We start from the raw sequence: 25,090 nt of genomic DNA on the forward strand, positions 1-25,090 counted from the left end.
CCCACAGCATTTAAAGTATTAAGACAATTCTCCAAAGACATGCCCACAGGCCAGTTCAGCGTAGACACTCCCTCATTGAGATTGTTCCAGGTGATTCTATATTTGTCAGTTTGACAATTAAAAGCAACCATCAACCTCACCTCACCCACACTGGGAAGCCACATTTCTTCTGTGTGGCTCTCCAAAGCCCAGGCTGATAATGCCTGCAGGGTGTCCATCTGTCTGTCTTGTGACTCCTGGGCTTCCAACAGAGGTGGGGGGAAACAGTTGTGCCCTTAAGCCTTTTGGCCCTGGGGAAAGCAGAGCCTCTGGCTCATTCCCGGAAGCCCCGACACCCTGAGCCTGCAGCTGGTCCCCAGCTGGGTCCCTAGCCCTGTAGCCTCCTTTGTGTCCTCACAAGGGAGACTCAGTCCCCTGCTGCTCTGTGACCCTGCTTCCTGTGCCCACATGGGCACAGCTCCCTGGCATGGGTGGGGGAGGGGTGTGTCAGCTGCCCCAGAGAAGGAGTCAGACCATCTGGGTGACCCCTGCCTCCTCTGGGGTGTCTCTGGGGGAAGCTGGTGAGAGCTGCCTACTGCCAGCAATGAAGAGAACTAATGGCCATGAAGTCGTCTGTCCCCTAGCCTGGCCATGCCTCGCCCTGGGAAGAAGTCCACAGCCTCTCACTCACTTGACCACCCACAATGACTATTCATTGTCAAACAAAGTTTCTCACATAGGTCTGGGACCTAGGAGCTTGGTTTTGACTTTTCAGGTCCACCTGGGGCTATGTATACAGCAGGTAGTTAATAAACATTTGCATGGCATCAGACCCAGAAACAGATACCTTCTTTCCAAGGCCGGAGAGACCTGGAGTCTTAGGGCGTTGGCCATTCTGGTGCACGTATTCTGCAAACCTACAGCCAGGCCCTTGCCTCATCACCCCTTAGAGAAGGTGTAGGAAGCCCGGTCCGTACTCACAGGGCTTAGCCCTGATCTCTCAGGCAATCATACTGGGACGGGCTGTGTTGGAAGACAAACGGAAGCAGGCGGTTTTTGCGTAAACTGGAGAAAACTTATCCCCAGATACTATGAGGCCTGCTGAGGTGAACAGACTTCGAACTCTGGCTGGGTTCCTGGGAATCACGCGTGGTTTCCAAAACAGATCCTCTGTGGCCTAGGGCTTCTCTGTAGCAACCGGGGAGATTCAGGTTCAGAACTGAGGAAAGGTATGGCCACCCCAATGTGAAAGCCTCTCAGAAGCCAACTCAGTGTGTGGAGACACTTGGAAAACCAAAGCAGCTGGCCAACAGGCCTAGGCCTGAGGGCTGCTGTCCTCTACCCCAGACTCCTGGGCGCTGGGCTGCAAAACCAGTTCACCTAGCCATCTCAAGACCAGATGAGAGAGCCTGAGGGCTGTGTCAGGCTCTGGGTGGGTTATCAGACAGAGGAACAGGGGGAAACATGAGCAGAGGCAAGGGTATGTTGTGGTCATATTTAATTGCTTCACAGGGTGGGTGGGGTCTCTAACAGCTGGAGCAAAGGCCTGCATCAGGAAGTGCGCTCACCAGAGGTGACCTGAGGTGGTTCTAAGGACCAGGTGGGGGACAAGGGACAGTGAGTTTGCAGACGCTGACATAGGAGGTCTGTGACAATCTTCCCCAGACCCCACCAAATCCTAAGCTATTTTTTAAGAGAATGGCCACTCCCATCACCACAGGTTACAGAAGAAAAAGCCAAAAGCATCTCAAGATCTAATCTTTCAATTGCTTAAAACCAATCAGTGCAAAGTGAGGTAAGGAACAAATGTCACCAGCGGGGAGTGGCACTCGCTCACACGAGCCTGCGCCTCTTGGAGTCACGTCCCACATCACCACCCTCCTGGTCGTCCACCTCACTGTCCAGTGGGGACACCAGGTTCAGCAGCGGGTCCTCAGAGGCACGGCCAAAAAGTGCCAGTAGGAGAGCCACTCCAAAGCCCGTGGCTCGCTCGCCCTGCCGACAGAGAAGGTGGAGACCCTGGGTCAGGGCACCTCGGTGCAAAAGGGGCTCTAGGCCTGCCGTATTCACTTCTCCACAAGGAGGTCCTAGGACACGAGCCTGGGCCTGCCTGGAGCTGTCCTGACGAGCTCAGGGCAACAGGTGGAAGGCATAGCCTAACTAATAGCCACAGCTCAGAGTGGAGATGCTCTGGGCCTCCTATTAAACATAGGTTAGTCTGGCTGGGAGAACCTCCTGCCCCATCACAGCTACAGAGGTCAGGGGGACCACAGCGGCTGGAGGCTGAGCCACAGACAATCTGACACGAAGCACAAGACCTTTCTGATGGTCTCAGAAGCAGCTCTGAGCCAGAGGGGCTCTGTGAGGGCAGGGTGGGAAGGAGGGGTGGGCAGAGCATCTGAGGCACTTACAGCGTGCACTGGGGCTGCGATGTCCAGATGGACCCAGACCCCAGGCCAGTCAAAGCCGATGTGTGACGCGATGAAGAGGCCAGCACAGGAGCTGGGGCTGTTGTCTCGGTCCTGAGCACAAGAGAAGGACGTTTGGTGACATCCTGTTCCCAGGAGTGGGCGGAGTCTGGATGGTTCTGCCTAACCTTCTCTTATCCCTCAGCCACAGGCACAGAGGTGCCTTGCTGACCCAGATGGCTGAAGAGGGCTCCAACCCAGAAGAAATCATCTACCTCCCCAGGACATGAGAGGACCACAAAGAACCTGGAGGGGCAACTCAGCGAGACCCCAGTGTGGAGTCTGTTCACTGAGCACGGCCAGTGTGTCCTGATGAAGTCACACCTGACCTCTGCATTGCTCCTGGTGCTTGGCAAACTGGTCTCCTGGCTCAAAGACTTCCCAGGGGCACAGCTCTGCACGTCAGCTTGGGCAGGCCCAACACCTACCGCCACTGAGTTCTTCATGTCAGCCACAGCTGAGGTGAACTCGCTGAAGTGTAGCTCAGGGCAGTAGACCAGCGGGTGGACCAGGTCTCCGCACTTCCGGCCGGCCTTCACGCAGGCCGTCTCCCACTCGGCACTGTTGGTGAGCACAGCTGCATGGTACTTCCCTGTGGCGATGCCCTAAGCAGAGGACATAAGGGAAGCAACCATGCCAGAACAGAAGAGGAACACAACAGGCAAAAGTCGATCAGTAGGCAGACAAAAATACGCCAAGCGGGGAGGCAGGAAGGAGAGCAGACAGGGACGGAGAACGCAGCCAGCGCAGCGGACAGAGCATGCTCTGGTTCCACACTCACTGCCAATAGGGGGCTGCAAGGGATGACGTGTGACACACCTGTGCTCCAGTCAGTGTGGCCATGTCCACGATGATGTCAGCCCCCAGGTCTTTGCAAGCATAGGACACCCCATCGGCTAGCACCAGCCTGCCCTCGGCATCCGTGTTGTTTATCTCTACAGTCCTGGGAGTGACACAGGCCCCGGTTCAGGGACGCAGCTAAGTAACTCCCTTTGTTCCTGGAGAGTCCAGTCCCCGTAGTTCCCCCATCACCACGACACGGGCCCACCCCAGGAGGACCGCAGGTGGGAGGCAGGGTAGACTTCTCCCGCACCCTGGGACAGGCTCAGACTGACCTAGCCTGGCTCTGGGAGGATGCCCACAGTCTAAACAAGAGTTGTAGAGCTGAGAGAGGGCTGCCTTACTTTCCTGAGTACAGGAGGTGGATGTCATCAGGCCTGGTGGCTTTGGGGCCCACTGCATTCTCGGCCAAGCAGAGCACAGCATGAAGGTTATCTTTGAACCCCTGAGAGGAGGGACAGGGAAGAGGCCCCATTACAGACTGGAAGCTCTGGAAGGGTCGGGGAGAAGGGAGAGCCAGGGGCTCTCAGACCTGCGGGCAGCAGGGGACAGAGACGGGGCCTCAGGAGCAGGAAGTAGAGCTCAGGTCTGCAGGTGCAATCGGAAAATCCCTGCTACAAGGGGCAAGCCCTCCAGAGTGCAGACCATGCGGCAGGCTTCACTGCACAGCTTAGGAAAACCTTGAATTTGAGACAACTCTGCCTCAGCCTCCTGACCATCATTCTCACCCAAAACAATTGCTACTGTGGGGTTGGCAAATGATCTTAGTTCCACAGGTCTTCCTGCCAGTAGTAATCCTTCCCGCCCATGGCAAGAAACACTCTTCCATTATCTGCGTTCCTTCAGCGTGAGCCCTACAGTGTGGCTGTGGGGACTCAGGTGTCCCGTGGGCCACGTCTTTGCCGTTGCTGTTTATTGTCACTCACTGAGGCACCTCCCTTTTCAACAGGATGAAAGGAGGGGTCAGTGCCAAGCAGACATGTAAGTTAACGGGGGGGGGGGGCCGGGGGCTCTTGTGTGCATGTGTGGGGGACACTTCTACAGTGGAGGGGGGCTCTCAGCACCCCTAGTCACCGGCTGTGGCTTCCTGTAGGTCCAGTACCCCTCATGGCCATCAGTGACAACTTCAGTCCCGGCTGGTGCAAAGTTCTGGAGAGCCGAGCTGCTGAGCATGCCCTTTGCCAGCATGTCTTAGACGTCAAACCAGCAACAGCAACAGGTAGGAAGGACTTCTCACAGACATGTCCAGCCATGGCTGCTACCTTCGGAGAACCCTCAGCAAGCACCCTAAGTTAGACCTTCTTACCAAACAATCCCTGAGAAGCTGCAAGGCCAGGGAAGTGGAGCTCTGCAGAGAGGAGGGTCAGGCAAAGCCTCACGGGGAAAAGCAGAGCTCTCTCCCTCACCTGCTTGACGGCAGCCCTGAAGGCCCCCAGGACGGCGGCAGCACCTCCACAGTCTCTCTTCATGCCGGGCATGGTGGTCTGTAGTGACACAAAGGGACCAGAAGAGACGGTATGAGCAGCATGCACATGGGTATAACTGGCACAGACTCAGGCTCCAACCTGCACAGGGGCCTCGTCTTTCACAGGGCTCTCTGAGCCCCTACAGCTCATGAAACTCATCACCCAAAAGGAGCGTCCTACCAAAGCAAGACGCCCCTACAGCTCATGAAACTCATCACCCAAAAGGAGCGTCCTACCAAAGCAAGACGCCCCTACAGCTCATGAAACTCATCACCCAAAAGGAGCGTCCTACCAAAGCAAGACGCCCCTACAGCTCATGAAACTCATCACCCAAAAGGAGCGTCCTACCAAAGCAAGACGCAGTGATGTTCAGAAATGGTGGTGACGGACTTTTTATGTCTGTGGTGTTTTAGAGCTACCAGGCAGTAGACCTAGAAGCTATGCACTGACCAGATAGATTCACCATGACTGGTTTCTCACAGAGCCCTGGACCTGACGCCAGCTTGGGAGTCTATATATACTCAGGGTTGTCTTCTCCACACAAACCGAGGCTCTTAAGGAGTCACTCAGTCAGCTCCTCAAGGGGCTTGGCCGGGCTCCCCAGTGGCAGTCAGACCTGGGGGTGATGTGTTTTGCCCGTGTTCCCCACTTACCACAGGTTCCTGTTGTGTCTACTCTGAGGAGAGACGTGGGGTAACCCGGGCTCATGCCTTTCCCATCGTCCCTGAGCGATGGCTGGCAGGCACACTGTGAGCGGCTCTGGCTTCTAGTTGTGTCCAACTACAGTCAGTGTGCCGATTGCCACAGTGAGGGTACAGCCTACATAGCGTCCTGTCCGCTTGCCCTCCAATCAAGAGACCTGGAGCCCACCCCTCCTGCTACGGTCGGACGGGACGCTTGCACTCACCTGGCTCTGCTTCCGCCCACTCCTACAGGGGAATACTTGCCGCCACCTTCCCTTGTATTCCCTGCCCACCCCGGCAGCTTTGCTGGGGAGGCTGAGATCTGTGCCCACTCTCCCTGCTTCCCAGCTCCTTTCTGGCTGTAGACAGCACATCTCAGTCGCCCCTAACACCACTGTCACCCACCCATCAGTAGGGGGCATCTGTACCCTACCATGTTAGTTCAGGGTTGGGTCTAAGCTGAAGCCCCCCGCCATCAATGTAAATGTCACCTCCTATGAGCTGTTTACACATGTCTGTGTTGTATAGGCTTCCAACTCAAATCGACAAGTTCTTATTTTAAATGAAAACGGGTCATCAGAAGTAAGAATCTTGGTTTGAATGTACGGAGTGATTTTCCGAGCCCTGAAATTTAGCTGTATTTCTGGACATAGACTGTGCTCCTTTCATGATTAATTCCAGTGAAAGTGACACATCTTGCACGGCTGAAAAGAAGACATCCTCCTGACCCCATCAGTGAGAAAGCACAGGCCTGGTGACAAGAAGAAATGGCCCCACAGGTCCTGGCAGCAGTTCATTTCAAAATGGCCCGCCCAGAAAATGTCTGACAGTTGTTCATGGGAGACCATGTCCCTGCACAGGTGTCACCTCCTAAGCCAAGGGCCAAGCTTGCAGATAAAACTCGGCAGCTTACATGAGGTCTCCTGACTCCCCCATGTCACCTCTGTCATTATAAAGGAGAAGGTTCTCAATGCTAAGGTGCTATCTGCCCCAGCCACTTTGACACATCACAAAAGCCATGGCTGGTCAAAGTGTCAGAGCCCTGGCTCATCAGAGGCCATGGCCTGACAGTGACTAGGACGGCCTAGGTTCCCCTTTGTGCACTCCAGGACCAGCAAGTCATAGAGACCTCACTGGCAGAAGCTTCTCCGTGGGTCAGTAATGCTAAGTTTGGAAACTCTCCTGGGGCTGGAGAGAGGACTCAGAGGCTAAGAGCACTTGCTGAGTGGACCAAGCTCAGTTCCCAGCACCCATGTGGTGTCTCAGAACCATCTACAGACTTGTGTGTGGTACACATACATGCAGACAGTAGTACACTGATACATCTTTAAAAAAGGCAAAAATCGAGCGAGAGGCCTGAATCCCAGCCTGGAAGCGTCAGAGGAAGGCCTGAGCAGCACCAAGGGAGCCACAAATCTCAGAACAGGAAATAGGGTCAGAGGGAGGTCCCAGCCCCAAACCTGGGAGCAGCATTGGAGGTAGGTTCCAGCTACAGGCCTTGAACAGCATCAGTGAGAGCCCAATCCCAGCCCGGAAGTAGCGCCAGAGAAAGGCCTGAACTTCAGGCCTGGAGCAGGATCAAGGAAGCCACAAGCCTCAGCACTGGGTGGGAGCAGTCAGAGGGAGGCTCCAGCAGCAGCTTCCAGAAACTATCGCAGCAAAACAGTTCCTCTGGAAAGAGCACCTGTGACCCAGCCAGCATCCACTGCCATTTCTCGGTGGGAGATACCACATACCACATCGACTCAGCCCCACACACACCTCCAACGGGAAGAGCATCCAAGGGAGCTGCAGCCTCGCCTGCACCTCAAGGAGTGATCACCTGAGCATGGGGCCCACTTCCCCCAAGAGGAGCGTTCACTGGAAGCTCTGCTCAGCCTGTGCCTGAAGGAGCGGTCGACGGAGCCACAGCCCCCAACTACACCATCTGGAGAAAGAGAGACCCCCTGAAGCACAAGCCCCACCTGTACAGATCAGAGGAAGAGATGCGTAGACAACAAAGTAAGAACACACTCAACAATACAAAGAGCAATACGGTCCCACTAGAAACCAGTGGTGCTGCAACAGCAAGACCTGATCATCCCAACACAGACGAAGGAGAAGAAACGACCCAAAAATAACTTATGAGGGTGATGGAGGCCCTTAAAAATGAAAAATATCTTAAAAAAAAAAAAAAAAAAGGAAGAGGTCAACAAATCCCTTAAAGAAAACCAAGAAAAAGCAATCAAACAAGTGAAGGAAATCATTCAAGACATGAAATCTGAAATAGAGGCAATAAAGAAAACAAACTGAAGGAATTCTGGACTAGGAAAATCTAGGCAAATGATCAGGAACCACAAACACAAGCATAGACAACAGAATACAAGAGACGGAGGAAACAATTTCCGGCACTGAAGATAAATTCATCAGTTAAACAAAAATTTAAATCCAACAAATCCTTAACACAAAACTTACAGGAAATCAGGGACACCATAAAAAGACCAAACCTAAAAGTAATAGGGATAGAAGTCCAACTCAAAGGCACAAAAAAAAAAAAAAACCTCAACAAAATCAGAAGAAAACTTTTCCCAATCTAAACAAAACAAAACAAAACAAAACAAACAAAAAAAAGACATCCCTGTGAAAATACAAGACGGTTACAGAACACCAAATAGACTGGACAAAGAAAAAAGTCCTCTCATCACATAATAATCAAAACAATAAGCATACAAAATAAAGAATATTAAGAGCTGCAAAGGAGAAAGGGCAGGTAACATATAAAGGCAGGCCTATCAGAATTACATCTGACTTCTCAGTGGAAACAATAAAAGCCAGACTACTTTACCCAACAAAGCTTCCAGTAACCATACATGGAGAAAACAAGATATTCCATGATAAAACCAAGTTTAAACAATACCTATCCACAAACCCAGCCCTACAGAAAGTATTAGAAGAAAAACGCCAACTCAAGGAAATCACCTCCGTCCACAAGAACACAGGAAATAGATGAGCGTATAGCAGCAAATCCCAAAGAAGGGAATTGAACCCACAATGCCATCACCACCAACAAAAGCAAAAATAACAGGGACTAGCAATCACTGGTCATTAATATCCATTAATATAAATGGTCTCAGTTCTCCTATAAAAAGACACAGGCTAACAGATTGGATATGAAAACAGAATCCATCCTTCTGCTGCATATTAGAAACACACCTCAACCTCAAAGACAGACATTACCTCAGAGTAAAGGGTTGTGAAAAATTTTTTTTCAATCAAATGGATCTGATGTAGCTATCCTAAAATTTAGCAAAATAGACTTCAAATTAAAATCAACCAAGAAAGATAAAGAAGGGCATTTCATATTCATTACAGGAAAATTCATCAAGAGGAAATCTCAATTCTGAGTATCTATGTCCCAAACACAAGGGCTCCTGCATTTGTAAAAGAAACATTACTAAAGCTTAATTCACAAATCAAGCCCCACACACTAATAGTGGGAGACTTGAGAACCCACCCTTACCACTGGACAGGTCTGCCAGACAGAAGCTTAACAGAGAAATAAGGGAACTAACAGAGGTGATGACTCAAATGGACTTAACAGACATCTATACAACATTCCACCCAAACACAAAAGAATAAACTTCCTTTTCAAACAACTCATGGAACCTTCTCAAAAATCGACCACACACTCTGTAACAAAGCAAACTCAACAGATACAAAAAAATTGGAATAAACTCTTGTACCCTATCAAATCATCACAGCTTAAAGTTAGAATTCAACAGAAACATTAACTTCAGAAAGCCCATAATCACATGGAAACTGAACAATGATCAACTGAACCACCACTGGATCAAGGAAGAAATAGAAAGTAATTAAAGACTTGCTAAAATGTAATGAAAATGACCACACGACATACACAAACTTATGGGACACATGAAATAGTGCTGAGGGAAAGTTCATAGCACTACATGCCTACATAAAGAAGCTGGAAAATTCCCACACTAGTGATTTCAGAACAACTGAAAGCGCTACAACAAAATGAAGCAAACTCACCCAGAAGGAGTCGATGGCAAGAAACAGTCAAATTGAAGGCTGAAATCAATAAAGTAGAAACAAAGAAAATAATACAAAGAATCATTGAGACAAAGGGCTGGTTCTTTGAGAAATTCAACAAAATAGACAAACCTTTATCCAAACTAACCAAAAGACAGACACAGAATATCCAAATTAACAAAATAACATCAGACCCTGAGGAAGTCCATAGAATCATCAGGCCATTCTTCAATACCTGGACTCCATACAATTGGAAAACTTTAAGGAGATGAACAATTTTCTAGTTAAGAACCACGTACCAAAGTTAAATCAAGAACAGATAAACAACTTAAATATACTTATAACCCCTAAGGAAATACAAACAGTTATCAATAGTCTCCCAACCAAAAAAAGCCAAGACCCACATAGATTCAGTGCAGAATTCTACCAGAAATTCAAGGAAGAGCTAATATCAATACTCCTCAAATTGTCCCACACAATAGAAACAGAAGGAACATTTCCAAACTCTTTTTATGATGCTACGATTACACTGATACCCAAACCACACAAACACACAACTAAGAAAGAAACAGACCAATTTCCCTCATAACATACATGCAGAAATACTCAATACAATACTGGCAAACCGAATTCAAGAACACATCAGAAAAATCATCCATCATGACCAAGTAGGATTCATCCCAGAGATACAAGGATGGATCAACATATGAAAATCCATCAACGTGATTCACCACATAAAATGAAAAAGAAAAACCACACGATCATCTCACTAGATGCTGAAAAAGCCTTTGACAAAATTCAGCACCCCTTCATGATAAAGGTCTTGGAAAGAATAGGGATACAGGAACATGCCTAAACATAATAAAGGCAATATACAGTAAACCAACAGCCAACATCAAGCTAAATGGAAAGAAACTCAAAGCAATCTCACCAAAATCAGGAATAAGACAGGCTGTCCACTCTCTCCGTATCTATTCAACATAGTACTTTAAGTTCTAGCTATAACAATAAGACAACAAAAGGAGATCAAAGGGATAAAATTGTAAAAGAAGAAGTCAAATTGACACTATTTACTGATTATATGATAGTATACATAAGTGACCCCAAAAATTCTACCAGAGAACTCCTATATAGCTGATAAACACCTTTAGCAATGTGGAAGGATACAAGATCAACTCAAAAAAATCAGTAGCCCTCCAGCATACATGTGACAAACAGTCAGAGAAGGAAATCAAAGAAACATCACCCTTCACAATAGCCACAAATAACATAAAATATCTTGGGGGTAACTCTAACCAAACAAATGAAACACCTATATAACAAGAACTTCAAGTCTTTAAAGAAAGAAATTAAAGAAGATATCAGAAAATGGAAAGATCTCCCATGCTCTTGGATAGGTAGCATCAATATAATAAAATTGGCAATCCTACCAAAAGTAATCTACAGACTCAATGCAATTCCCATCAAAATCCCAGCACAATTCTTCACAGACCTTGAAAGAGCAATATTCAACTTCATATGGAGAAACAAAACACCTAGGATAGCCAAAACAATCCTGTGTAATAAAGGATCATCAGGAGGCATCACCATCCCTGACTTCAAGCCCTTCTATAGAGCTACAGTAATGAAAACAGCTTGGTATTGGCATAAAAACAGACAGGTGGACCAATGGAATCAAGTTGAAGACCCTGATATCAACCCACACACCTATGAACACTTATTTTTGACAATGACGCTAAACATATAAAATGGAAAAAAGAAAATATATTCAACAAATGGTTCTGGTATAATTGGCTGTCAACATGTAGAAGAATAGATCCATATCTATTGCCATGCACAAAACTCAAGTCCAAATAGATTGAAAACCTCAATTTAAATCCATTCACACTGAACCTCATAGAAGAGAAAGTGGGACATATATTTGAACACAGGGCACCACTTCCTAAATAGAATACCAGTAGCACAGACACTGAGAGCAACAGCTAATAAATGGGACCTGAAACTGAGAAGCTTCTGTAAAGCAAAGAACACGGTCAACAAGGCAAAATGGCTCCCTACAGAAGGGGAAAAGATCTTTTCCAACCCTAGGTCTGACAGAGGGCTGATCTCCAATATATTCAAAGAACTCAAGAAAGTAGACATCAAACTACCAACTGATCCAATTAAAAAATGGGGTACAGATCTAAATAGGGAATTCTCAACAGAGCAATCTCAAATGGCAGAAAAACACTTAAGGAAATGCTCAACATCCTTAGTCATCAGGGAAATGCAAGTCAAAACCTCTCTGAGATTCCATCTTACACTGATCAGAATGGCTAAGATAGAAAAAAAAAAAAAAAAAAAAAAAAAAAACCAATGTCAGCTTATGCTGGAGAGATGTGGAGAATGGGGAACGCGCTCCTGCACTGCTGTGGGAGTGTAAACTTGTACAGCTGCTGTGGAAATCAGGACAGTGATTTCTCAGAAAATTAGGGATCAACCTACCTCAGGACCCTGCAATACCATGTTGGGCATGTACCCAAAGGAGGCACACTCACACCACAAGGACATTTGTTCAATATGTTCATAACAACATTATTTGTAATAGCAAGATCTTGGAAACAGCTTAATGCCCCTCAACTGAAGAATTGTAAAGAAAATGTGGTATATTTACACAATGGAGTTCTATTCAGCGGTAAGAAACAATGACATCCTAAAATTCTCAGACAAATGGGCAGAACTAGGGAAAAAAAAAAAAAAAAACCATCCTAAAGTTCTTAAAGTGAGGTAACCCAAAACAAGAAAGACAAATACAGTATGTACTCACTCATAAGTAGATACCAGACATAAAGCAAAAGACACTCAGCCTACAATCCACCACCCCAGAGAACCTTAAACTTCTTCCAGAAACAGATGGAAGCAGATGCAGAAATCCACAACTAACCAATGGGCCAAGCTCCTAGAGAACAATCAAAGTGAGGGAGGAGCAATAACATGAACAAAGGAGTCAAGACCATGGTGGGGAAAGCCAAAGAGTCAGCTGACCCCAGCTAGTGAGAGATCCCTGACTCAGGTCTGACAAATGGGGAACCTGCATAAGACCGAACTAGACTCCCTTAACACAGGTGACAATGGTGTGACTGGGACAATATGTGAGGCCACTGGCAGTGGGTCCAATGTCTAACTCTAATGCACAAACTGACTCAGTGGAGCCCGTTCTATCTGGAGAGACGCCTTGCTCAGCCTAGACACAGGGGTGTGGGAGTGGGGAGGTGCCTTAGTCCTGCCTCAACTAGATGATGGACAGACTTAGCAGACTTCCTGGGGAGGCCTCACCCTCTCTGAGGAGCGGATGGGAGGAGGGGGGAGTGGAGGGAGTGGGAGGGAAGGGCAGAGGGGGGAAGTGGGATTGCAATGTAAAAAATAAATTAATAAAAAACACAAAACTCTCACCTGCATGTGAGTCACTGTCCCTATTGCATGACACACCTCTGCTGCCTCTTCCAGGTCAGTCAGAGCACAGGGCAGCCATGAGAGTGAGAGGCCTAGCCAGCCACTGCCTGCAGCAGCAGAGGATAGTTTCCAGGTGAGGCATGGGCATGGAATACTAGGGCGAGCGTCACTGGGAGACACGGAGCAGCACTCAGCACAAGGCAGACCTGTGAAACCAGTGTGTGTCCCATGACAGCCTCCACCACACACACAACATACAGCTGAAGCTCAAGCTTAGTGCTTCAGGCCCCATATCAGAACAATCGTCCAAAAGACCACTTGTCAAGTTTGGTTAGAATAGCCAAGAATGTTCAGGGCCATGGGACATGACTGCTCCTTGTTGATGTTATACTGAGACAGCAAGGCAGCAGGCTCTCGGCATAGGGTCCTAGCTGTCCTGTTAAGTCCCTATGAAGGAAGAGATGGACAGGACGTACAGTGCCACACGAGGAATAATTTCTCACTTGAAAATTATATACTCTTCACCACGTTTTACTATTCATGATGTATTATTTTCAAATGGATCTCGATTTTAATTATCAATTTTAATTTCCTGTACAGGACCCAGAGACCATGACTTGCTTGGAATCAGCACTCAGAAATGGTTCAGCACTGGGAAACGGGTCAGGAGGAGAGTCCGAGGCCCCTAGGACCTGCCACTCCATTGATTCTGCCACTGGATGGGTCCTGCGAGCATCCCCACAGTTTGATCCTGAGACCCTGCATGCACCCAGGCTCCCTCTTGATGCACTGAGTTTTATGGCCGGCCCTTGAGTGAGGCTGTGGAAGCAAGTGCAGGTCAGGCCTGAGACTTTGTGTCCACTCTTTGGAGCCTCGATGTTTAGTCCCATACCAAGTGCTCAGTAAGGCTCAGAAAGCGCCCGTGGCTCACCCTGAATTGAGGTGAAATGTTTCCAAGGGTAGGGCACAGTGGGTGGGTTAAGAACAGCCAGTGTGCCCACGTGTGCAGCTTAGTTTGAACACAGGAGACAAAGCTGGTGCTCAGTTTTAGAGGCTGGCCTGGACCCCTGTGTTCTGGCAGCTTTTTCAGTTACCTGGAGGCTATGGTCTCCTGGAAGCTATACAACAGCGGCCTAGTGAAAGGTCCTCAGGCCCGGTGTGCCTCCGGAGTTACAGCCACATCAGAGGGACCTGGTTTGGAGGAGCCATGCTCCCTGCTCTGACCCACCAAAAAGCACACAGCAAGAGTACAAGAGTAAGCAGGTGTCCAACCCCCACCCCACCCCACGAGAGAAGGTGACTACAGCGGGCAGCACTCAGGGTTGCTGGGCCAGGTGCATGGCCAGGTGCAGGGCCAGGTGTTGTGCCAGATGCAGGGCCTGGGTGGGGCTTTCCAACAGCTTCTACTCAATGTTGGACACTAAACATTCTTCCCCAAATCTTCAGCTGCTTGAAGTTTGGTGGTTACCCTTGCTTTAACCATATCAACATGGTCTTCCACACTCACCCAACCTTATGGTTTCATGATTTACCTTAGCAGCCTGTGCTTTGTGGGTGCTGGCCCTGGCCAGATTCAGCTAGGCACCCACTTGTGAAGACTAGAGGGTCAGCACTGCTGAGCTAACTGGAGCGCTGGGACATCTGCGCCTCGGTTCCAGGCAGAGGCCCATGAGAACAGTGTGACCGACCCCAGAGTCTACCGTCCCTCCCCACAGATGGACATGTGAAAGCTGTTACAACAGATTTCAGAGATCTGAGCACATGGCCAGCACTTCAAGTTCTAGAATGTGAACTCTTTCCCCCCCACCCCCAGGAGCCTGGGTATCAGTTGCCTGGGGTGATAGAAATGCTTCAGAGTTAAAGTAATAGTGCTCTGGGGTTCTGCGCAGGGACCGACAAACGGCCCTGGTTCCCAGGTGTATCCAACACAGATACGTGCAGGTTGGTGAAGTCAAACTCACAGGATGAGAGGCCTGAGCAGACTTCTTTAATGCCATAGTCCATTAGCAATTAGCAGAGACCGAGATGGAAGCTGGTTTTGTGGTTTTCCCCCCTATTAAAACACATTAATGATATTTGAAGTGTTAATATGCTGCCACACTCTTTATTTGGACTGGAATATTTTTCTTTTCAAATTTTTCAACTGGCAAGATAATATGTGTGGAATTCAATAAAAGAGAGTGTTTGCTATTGGGGTTATTTTTAAACTTGTATTATTAGTTCCATTCCCTGAGTAGTCCTGGAAATAATTGTGTTGGATGGAAGAGGAGGGATTTGAAATCAAACAGTCACCCACCCACTGATAGATACCTAGTGCTCTAGGTACTTGAACGCGCTGGTCTGAATTGCACCCCGAAACCCACATCTCACCTTCCCTTTGATGCTGAGGCCACCGGTGTCATAGACGATGCCCTTACCCACCCAGGCGATGGTCTGTGTGGCCCCATCAGGGGTGTGGCTGAGGACGGCCAGAGCAGGTGGATGGAGGGCAGCTTTGCCGACCCCGTAGATTCCTGTGCAGGCGGGGAAAGGGAGAGTGTGAGGGTGGTCTCACCAGTGGAGACTTCCAGGGTCCTGTACTCTGGTGCTGACCCACACTTCTGCTGCTGAGCAACCCTGCATGGGTCTCCCCGCTCCTGCTTGGGGCCAGTATGGGAGGAGGGAATACAGATCCATTCCGACATCTAAGACTACAAAGTGTTGTTAGGATAGAGAAAACTCGCTGAGGGGAAAAAAAAAAAAAATTGTATCATACCCAGGAGGAAAAGAACAGGACTACAGAGTGAGATGATTCTTGGATGATGCTTCAAGGCCTCTCCAGCCCACATGGGTCCCCCTACCCTGAGCTCTGAGCCTCCCTTCTCCAGTTGGCCCCCACAGCTTTGCAACACTACTTCCCTCCATCATTACATGCTCCAGACTCCCAAAGAAAGAGGAGCCTGCTTGAGCACAGAGGCTGCACCTCAATCAAGGTGCCTCACCCAAACGCTGTCAACGGTGATGAGGGTGGAAATGGCCATCTGACAAACTCCGACTCACCGGGAAGGACCCTCTACAACTGATACCTCAGAGAAACTCCCCAACAGAAAGGGCCTCTGCCTCAGTGATTTACTGGTCAATGTGTGGGGGTTGGCGTGGCTCACACAGCTGGACCCGATAGGACCAACCGCTGAGTACTCCCATCCTACAGTCCCCCTTCCCTTGGCTGAGGTGGGCTAGGGCCTCATCTCTAACTGCATTCGTGAGCAACAGGGCCTTCTCAGACTAGGTGGACACCTTGCTTGATCATAACTCACAACTCTGTTCCCAGACACCTTGCTCTGAGATTAACACTGGCCACACCGTGACAAGTAGCTCCCCCAGTCCCAAGGCTAGCTAGCACCCTACAACAGAACCTTCCTGGAGTCTCCACACAGCTGTGGCTAGGAGAAAGCCGTCATCAGAGGCTTGTGAGCAAAAGAACCGTTTCCAGGCCCTGGGGGGACTTGGACCTTTGAAGAGACTTGTTTCATAGTCACAGACAACTGTAATAGTAACCTTTGCCTGCTCACTGTAAAAGCACCTCTAGACAGCCCAGCTTTTCCTCCAGTTCCTAGGCATGGGGTGATCAGAGAGAGAGGTGGCTTTGAGAGAGAATGTAGGTCTCTCTCACGCACATCACAGGAAAGATGTTCCACCAGGGTGCCGAAAAGTGGTCGTGAATGTGTGTATTTGAGGAACAGAAGGCCCCGCTGAGCTGGCTCTGAGCAGGGGTGTGGAATGCAGGAGAGCAAAGGCAGCGGATAGGACATGGGTCTAGTGGCTTCCAGGGTCAACATCAGAGCCTGGAAGGCTGCCTCTGCCTCCCGGTCCAGTCTTGGACTGGAACTGAGGCTGATTCCCTTCAGGCCCCAAGCAGGATGAAACTGAGGACCCCATACCAAATGCCCTCACTGCCAGCCGGCACCCCAGCCTCTCCTGGAGGGTGAGCTCTGGGCAGGCAGGTCTACACACCTCCAAATCCTTTGGCTTTCAGCTGCTCATCCCGGATGATGGTAGGGGTGATCCCCAGCTCCTTTCCAACTTGGCTAATCTCCTGGACATAGTCATGAAAACACAACAGGGGACACAAGGAGAAGGCTTGACTCAAGGCGAGACTGCCCGTGGCTGTGTGGTGGGAGAGGCCCCGCCTTAGAGGCCGGTGGCTGCACCTCTCATGATCAAGCCTGGGGGAAGGCTGGCCCTGCACTTATAGCTTCCTGCAGCTGATAGCCCCACCCTACAGATGGCCAACCCACGCCCTCAGCTGAGGATGCTGGCCTTTTGGAGCAAGATGGACTCCAGAGTTAGATGGAAATGCCCTGGGTATCTGGGCCACGGAGAGTACAAACTTGAGGCGTCCTTGGCCTCTCATTGTGGTCGAGACACCCTCCCACCCACCTCAGCTTAGCCCCCCGTCTAGCGGAAGGCCACGGACCTCAAGGAAGATGTCTGTATTCATCTCATTGCACGGTGTGTCCACAATGCGGGCAGCTAGGCGCACGCCTTCTGTGGCGCTGGTTAAACACTAGGAGGAAAGAAATTGTTCATCACTGGAGCCCAGGGTCAAGGTGGGAAGGAATGTCCTTTCCCCATCCAGTTCCCCAGGGACGGAAGACTTGAAAGACACAAGACTCTAGAATGCTTTGGGCTCCTCCCAGCCATGGGGGGAGGAGGTGGGAGCAGGAGTTTGGACAGCCCCTTACATACCACCCCCGGGGGTTGAGGGTGCCTTCCATGAGTCTCTTGGAGGCACAGAGGTCTACCACCCTGTCTTCGTTGTCACTGAATGGCCAGCCTACTGGGGCACGCCTATGGGAGGGATGGCACCGAGCTCTGTCTTGGGGAACTCACGAGTCTCAGAGACCCAGAAGACAGGAACCTTAGCCCACAGACCCCACCAGACCTGGGCCCTTTGCCAAGGACAACTCAGAGATACCCACTAGCGACCGAAGATGCTAGCTGTATCCAGAGAAGGGTGGTCCCATGTCTCTTCAGAGCCAGCACAGCCCTAGGCCCTGCCCGCTCACATCTGTCTGCCATAGGGCCTTCCTCTTAGCTGACTTGAGCACACCTATTCCTTCATTTAATCTCATGTACCTAAAACCTCTGAAGTGGGGACAGCTGGCTACGTCAGGGCCTCTGTGCTGGCCGGAAGAAGCAGATATTAAGGGGCCTGCGGAGGCGCAGGGCAGCAGCTTGAAGTTCATCATCGCCTCCCCCGGACTTGTATGTCAGGAGGGCAGGCGCAGGTCGATTCTGCCAGCCGGCCACCGCCCCCGCTGTCTGATCATCACAACAGTCACTGCCTGTCCAAGGTAATTAAACCTCGAAGGCTCCGAGTACAGACCTAGGAGCTGACAGCTCAAATATGAGCTGTGCCTGTGAGGCCTCTGCTACCTGTCAGCAGCCGGCGGCCTGCGTGGGATGTGTGTTGGGCCGAGGCCTGGCCTCAAGGGAGGAAGGTATGACCCTGCAGACCCTTCACAGGCTCAGAGCTCCACAAAGCAGTGAGTGAGTGAAGAGAATATAAGCCTTCGTTTCCACAAGAGAACAAGCGTCCACTCGCTCCTTCTGTAGGTGTTTATGTGAGGCCTGCTACATGTCAGGCAACTCGACAGACTCCCAGATGACTGGGGGCGAAGCCAGGGCAAGGGTGAAGCAACAGGTTACAGTCTACAGGACCCAGAGCTGTAGGAGTGGGGGCTGAGGGGGTGCCCCGCCGAGGAGCTCGCTGAGGGGTGTAGAGAGTGCCAGGGAGGGTGGAAAGCCATGCAGAAGGGGTGGAGTGCAGAGCGCAGGGAGGCCTACGCTCAGGCTTCCAGGCTGGGGTCTGGGAGGGGGGCCTGCAGCTCAGAAGGAGCCCCCTAGACAGGCGAAGGCCCCTGGCAGCTGACACTTCCCAGAGTGCAGACAGAAAGGCCACAGGGGCAGACAATGCGGGAGGATGCGGGCGGGTTGGGGAGGGGGCAGCTGGGAGTCCTGGGCTTGAAACTCAGCAGGCTTCAAGGAGGGTATGAGTGCGCTGTGTGTGGCCCTCAGAAACAGAGAAGTGGCCAAAACCAGGTCGGGTGGGTGGGTCGAGAAAGGAGGTTAAAACAAGCAGGGCCACTAGACGGTGTTCAAGAACAGATTCAAGATGGCGGTGTGGAGCCTGTCAGGGACACAGAGGACAAGGCCCCAAGTGCAGGGACGAGCTGGTCTCTGGCTGCTGGGCGGAGGAGAACGGAAAGCGGTAGGGTTGGGGGCAGCTCTGTGGGAAGAAAGCCTGGGTGGGCGTCAGACTCGGTTCAATGAGACGGCACACAGCAAAGAGCCCCCAACCAAGGGCAAAGCAGCACAGACTCAATCAAAGCACAGCTGTGGCAGGTGCTGAGCCGGATGCGACACACGCTAAGGGGACCCGAAAACACAGCCCAACAGCACCCTGCAGGAGGGGCCTGCTGCTGTCCGGGAGCCCACAAAGAGCACTAGCTCTCTCTGGGGAAGGGGGTGGGGGAGAACTCTCCACCTGAGCCCCGGGTGGGGTGGGGTGGGGGGGGCAATGCGCCCTCTAGACACCCACTTGCAAGGTGGACACTTGCACCGGGCCATTGTCTTGTCCCACCAGGAAGAACTCCACAACGACCGTCCTCTTCTCTCGCCGGGATGCCCCTGAGCGGTGTGTGAAGAGTGGGAAGGCCCTGGCCAGGGCACAGGCAGAGGCGAAAACCTCAGGCTGCTCACAGACCATCTGCGGGGAGGGGGGAGAGAGACGCAGCTACAGAGGGGTGGCGGCTGCCGGGACTGCCCCAAGAGCAGCCCCACAGTGCACACACCCGGAGAGCTCAGTGAGCCTCAGCAACCCGGGGCTGCGTGAGAAACGCGTCTCCCACCAGACGTGGTCTGTCCTTTCCCAGACAGACGTAAGCCCGGGCCTCCATCAATCTCCGCTGTCTCCCTGATTGGTCACGCAAACTGATCTGGTGTAACTCACTCCGTGGTTGAAAAGTAGGAGTGGGAGGTCACGTGGGCCACTTTGGGGGTGCCGGGGGGGGGTGTGCAGCACGGGGGGGGGCCCTGCTCAGCACTCACCAGGATGCACCGGTGGGTCCCAGCAGGCAGGCAGGTTCGCACAAGCCTGGTGATGAAGTGGGCAGCCGAAGGGCTGTTATGGCGGCTCACCCTGGACGGCAGGGCCGCCACTGTGGCACAGTTCAGGTAGAGGGGACAGCTGTCCGTAGGGTTGGGGTTGAGCGTGGCCAGAGCTGCCTGCCAGAGCTGGAGTAGAAAGGAGACATGAGACAGACCGGGCTTCAAAACGTGTGTGTGTCTGGAGATGCCCAGGTGGCCACGCCCGCTTGTGTGCAGCACCCGGCCCCCAGCAGGCAGCTGTGTCCGCCTCCCTGGCGCCCTCCACCCTCGGGCTGGCAAGGCCTGTCTGGGGACCCTCTGCTTCGAACACGTGGCAGCCCGGCTCCTGGGCCTCGGCCCGTTCCCACTGAAGCGGGTGTCGAGGCCACAGGCTTTTCTGGAAGGCCAGACCCGGCCGGCGGCACGGGTGCAGGGGCCTGGGCAGGCCGGCGCCCAGGCCGGCCGGGCCTCGCTGCGGCCAGGGCCTCGGGGACAGACGGCCCGGCGTGTCCCCGGCCTGGCCGCGCCCAGGGCCCGGCGGGGCCGGGGCTTGGCGTGCGCATGGCGGCCGCGGCCCGCTCACCTCCTCGGTGACCCGGGGCTGCAGCTTCCCGCGGACGTGGCTCCAGGGCACGCGGTGCAGGTGCTGCAGGCGGCCCAGCAGCAGCAGGGGCCGGCTCTGGGGGTCCGCGTCCCCGGCGCTGGCCTGGAACTGCAGCCCCACGCTCGCCATCGCGCCCCCCGCAGCCCCCGGCCCGGCGCGGCCCGGCCGCCCGGCACCACGCGCCCCGCTCCGGCCCGGCCCGGCCTGGCTCGGCGCCGCCCCGGCCCGCCCGGCCCCGGCGCCCCGCCTTCGCCGCCGCCGCCGGGCCGCGCCGCCCTGCAGGGCCCACCCGGGGCGCGAGGGGGCGCCGGCGGGGGCGGGGCGGGCCGCACTGCGCCTTCCGGGCCACCGTTGGGGGCGACTGGCGCGCGAGCCCTGGAACAGCGCCAGCGCCTACCCAGGCCGGCCTTCCAGTAGGTTCCAGGACACGCAGGAGCCTCCCTTGCCAGGGGCTGCCGTGCCTACTGGGCCGGACAATTAGGCATTTAGGTCCCTCTTTCTCCAGCGCCTTCCCTAGCCTAACCCTTGCCAGAAAGGTCACCGTGCAGCAAGCTGCCCCTGCAGCCCACGCTTGGTCACCTGTGTTGGGGAGGAAACGTTGGCCATGTGGGGAGGTTGTGGGAAGTCATCTGAAAGGAGCCAGCCGCTCCCCAACGCTGCTTGCTCAGGTCTTGACTGCTCCAGACACGGGGCTGGCACCCCTCAGTGACCTCCAGGCTTACATGTCACTCGTAGTCTTCATTTCTTCTTCATTATCCGGTCTTTGCACGTAGCAGAAAGAGATGGCTCAGCGAGAAAAGGGCCCGAGGACTGAGTTCTAACCCTGGATCTAGAAGGAGCAAACAAATGCCCATAAGTTATCCATTGACTAAAAGACATTTACTCACACCCACAACCACAACCATGCACACACCCAGAAAGAGAATGAGAGCAAATAAATAAAAAATTAACCTAGCAAAGCCAGACTCATAGCATAGCATTCCATACTGCTGGCCCCCAAGCCATCTGACATCTCTGGTGTCCACTCCCTCAGGTTTGAAGGGTTCTGTGGCAACACATAGGCCAGGCAGGGCAGGCCAGCCCTGAAGACAGGCACAGAAGGGGTATCACAAATAGTAGCTGAGTGAGCAGAGGGAATTCCTTTGAAACACTGGCTTTCCTGACACAGAAGTCAACGCTAATTGGATCTTATTTTCTTGAAAAAGATTTTTTTTACAGCAACTGAATGTTTTCACACATTTGTAAAGGGTACTAAGTGTTCCTCGAAGATCTATCCTGATTTTATGGTGTTTGCAAATACAGCACAAGCCACAAGGCACTCAGGAGGGGGCCGAGACGACTTGCAATCTACCTAGAGGGTGGCAGGGTCAAGCTGATCCCTGTGGGTGAAACAGGACTGCACAGGCCAGTTGTTCACAGGCAAGATGGCACCCGCCCGCAGGAATGACACCGGGGGCTGGGGTGGGTGGGGGATGGACTTAATGCCAGAGCAGAATGGGAGCCTAGATAAGAGCAGAACTGGTGCAGAGAGTGAGCCGGGAATCTACCCACTCTACAGATACTACAGACCATGGAGAGCCCAGAAGCACTTCAAGGGGTTGGAGAGATGGGCTGGTGCCTAAAGTATTTCCCTTACAGGCAAGAAGGCTGGAGTCTGAATGCCCAGCACTCCAGTATAAACGTGGGCTGGTGATCTCAGCACTGGGGAGGCAGAGGCTGGAAGAGCCCTGGAGCTCAATGACCAGCTAGTCTTACCCAGTGGTTAACTTCAGGCTCAGTGAGAGACACTGCTTCAAAAAGGAAGGTGGGGTGTCTAAGATGGCACTTGTCACCAAGCCTGGTCCCTCATGAGTACTGTGTCCACACACAAAATAAATAAACTGTAAAGACAAAAATCTGCCCAGAAAACCCAACACAAAGATGGGGACTCACTAAAGAAAGACACCTAAAGTCAACCTTTGACCTCTACACACACACACACAGACACACACACACACACACACTTCAGACTGTAGGGCCCGTTGTCCTTGTGATAGCGAGTTGGAGGAGAGAGGTTACTGATAGGTCACCTGGAACACTCAGACAACACCCCTACCCTGCCCATTTATGAATGACCTCCATGACCTACAATGATGTCTGAGATGCTTGAGTTCAGTCAACATTTATTGAACATTTACTACACACAGAGCAAGGCAGGAAGTTAGTTGTTTCACATGAGCAAGTATTCTCTATTCTTGGTTTTATGCTACCCCCGAATCAAAGAAATCCAAACCAAACCAAACATTCCACTTTGGAAGCCAACTGACTTCCTGACAATGACACGTGCAGATACAAGTAAGTCTGCAGATACAAGTAAGTCTTAGGAAACCACTTTCCCTCTCGCAGCAGACTTCACAGACATTAACATAAATAAGACGGGAGTGCTTTGTTTAGATACATTTTTACCAAGATGTCAACCCACAGCTCAGGATACACCTCACTGTCAAGGAATAATTCAACATCTACTTAATTTTCTTTTTCCTTTTTGAAAAAAATGAAAGTTTAAAACAAATGGCAAGATGCTGCAACCCAACATTTTGCAACTTACAATTTTGATGACTTGAAACTAACTCCACACCTGCCGGGGCATTCAGCTGCAGCTCAGAAACAACAGAAAAGCTCAGAAGCTTCTGGAAGAAAGCAGAGCAAAGTTCTCAGGAGTTATTAAGTCACACTCTGGGACACAGTTCTAAAACCCTTATGTGTCGCACAAGGCCGTATAGTCTCACGGATCCGCAACTTTTCTCAACGCTAGTGTTGAGGCGTGAGAGGGCAAGCCTCGTGGTTTCAGGCATCTCCATTTACCTGTCACATTTGCATTCACATATTTATTGTGGTGTTGGAGACAGTCCCAAAGCCCTCATCACGCTAAGTAAGTGCTCTGCCACCGAACCACATCCCCAGATCTCTTCATTTCTCATTTGGAGACAGGGTCTTCTTGGTGTGTCACTAGGCTGGTCTTAGGCTCATCTCTAATCAAAGGCTGGCCTTGAACTTGCGATCCTTCTGCCTCAGCCTCCTCAGTCCAACATTGACCTAGCAAACATACATTTTTAACAGTCTTAGGCCCTGTTACATCCAAAGTGTGAAAGCTGCTTTAAGGGTGTGGGTGGGAGGGATCAGTCATGGAATCCAGACACCCCCGTCGCTGGGACAGGCCCTGTGGACTGTGATAGACCTTTGGCTTGAGGGATGAGCTGAATTTTGCTGGCAGTCTGATCCTGCTTCAGGAAGTAAGTGTTCACAGGGTGCCTTGGGGCGGTAAAGGACACAATTCACTTAGGACATCTGAACTCTTGTGGCTGGACCCAGCATGCGCCTAAGATGCACGCTCAAGCCTGGAACACCAGTTGGAAGTAGCGGCTGCTGGCTGGCTGGCATCTGCAAAGTTAGCACAAAGGAAGTGGAGCCAGCTCTGGCCTGGTGATCCCCACCGGATGACGCGCTCCTGAAGCCACCAACCTAGACATGAGCCCAGCTCAGCAAAGACCAGATGTTTATGTGCCTGAGTGTTGCCTCATCCCTAGGATGAGGAAATGGCCTTGGCAGCTGTAACTGGTGGTACCAGAAGGTTCACCTCTGCTCACACCGGAGTCCCCTGAAGAAAGAGGAGCTCAACTGCTGTGGAAAACGTTTCTCTAGAACATTAAACAAAACAAGAACCTTCACTAACTATGGAAAGCCAAAAAAGTAGAACAGTGAGAACACTTTTGCACCCTTCAGCAAGACCACGTATGTTTATGGTCTACACACAGCCATGTGTACACAACGGTGAGCATTTGTTTCTTTTCCTGTATTGTTTCAATGGAACTGCACACACTCACCCTATGAAGCTCACACTGTGTCTGGGGGACTGACTGTCACTTTGGACCATACCTTCCCAGCAAGAGCAGGTTCAGACCCCCTGCAGAGCCCACAGCCCTGCCCTCCACCACCGTCTCCACCAGGCCCCTCCTTCCTTGCCCTCATACAGCCTCTGTGGCTTTTGTCTTCAACATCCAGAATCCAAGCAAGGACCAGGTGTTCCATCTGGCTGTCAGGTTCTCTAGTCTCCCTGAATCCAGAATAATCCCCACCTCTGTCTCTAACAATGAGGACATGTCACCTAAATGGCCCCCAAATTTGCATTTGTCTGCTTCCTTGCAACTACATTTGGGTTAAAAAAAAAAAATCTATATTATGCTTTCCACTGTCCCTCATGAGGAGGTACAGGATCTAAGAGTCACTTACATTGGGTTTAAGTGGAGTCTGAGGGATCTCTTCACGTTTGGAGAACAGTTCCCCTTTATAAGTGATAGAATTAAAAGCCAACATCTGCTTTATAAACCAAATTCTGCCACTCATAATCACCGCTTCTGTCATTTATTCTTACATTTTTTTTTTTCAGGCAAAAATTTTTTTCAGACAGGCACTCAT

General features: G+C 51.4%; 1 protein-coding gene across 1 annotated transcript; it reads right to left on the minus strand.

The window, feature by feature from the left end:
* Positions 1–1,726: 1,726 nt before the first annotated feature.
* Positions 1,727–20,783, minus strand: Npepl1 (aminopeptidase like 1). The gene is made up of 12 exons (XM_051185436.1): positions 20,615–20,783; positions 19,993–20,178; positions 19,484–19,651; positions 17,357–17,446; positions 16,894–16,975; positions 15,271–15,413; positions 4,694–4,771; positions 3,632–3,732; positions 3,267–3,390; positions 2,876–3,052; positions 2,391–2,501; positions 1,727–1,974 (listed from the first exon to the last, which is right to left on the minus strand). The coding sequence occupies exons 1-12, from the start codon at positions 20,762–20,764 to the stop codon at positions 1,813–1,815; spliced, it is 1,572 nt and encodes a 523-aa protein (XP_051041393.1). The 5' UTR covers positions 20,765–20,783; the 3' UTR covers positions 1,727–1,812.
* Positions 20,784–25,090: the final 4,307 nt, after the last annotated feature.

This window comes from Phodopus roborovskii, unplaced genomic scaffold, assembly GCF_943737965.1.
Source record: "Phodopus roborovskii unplaced genomic scaffold, PHOROB, whole genome shotgun sequence".
In the NCBI taxonomy this organism is placed as follows: domain Eukaryota; kingdom Metazoa; phylum Chordata; class Mammalia; order Rodentia; family Cricetidae; genus Phodopus; species Phodopus roborovskii.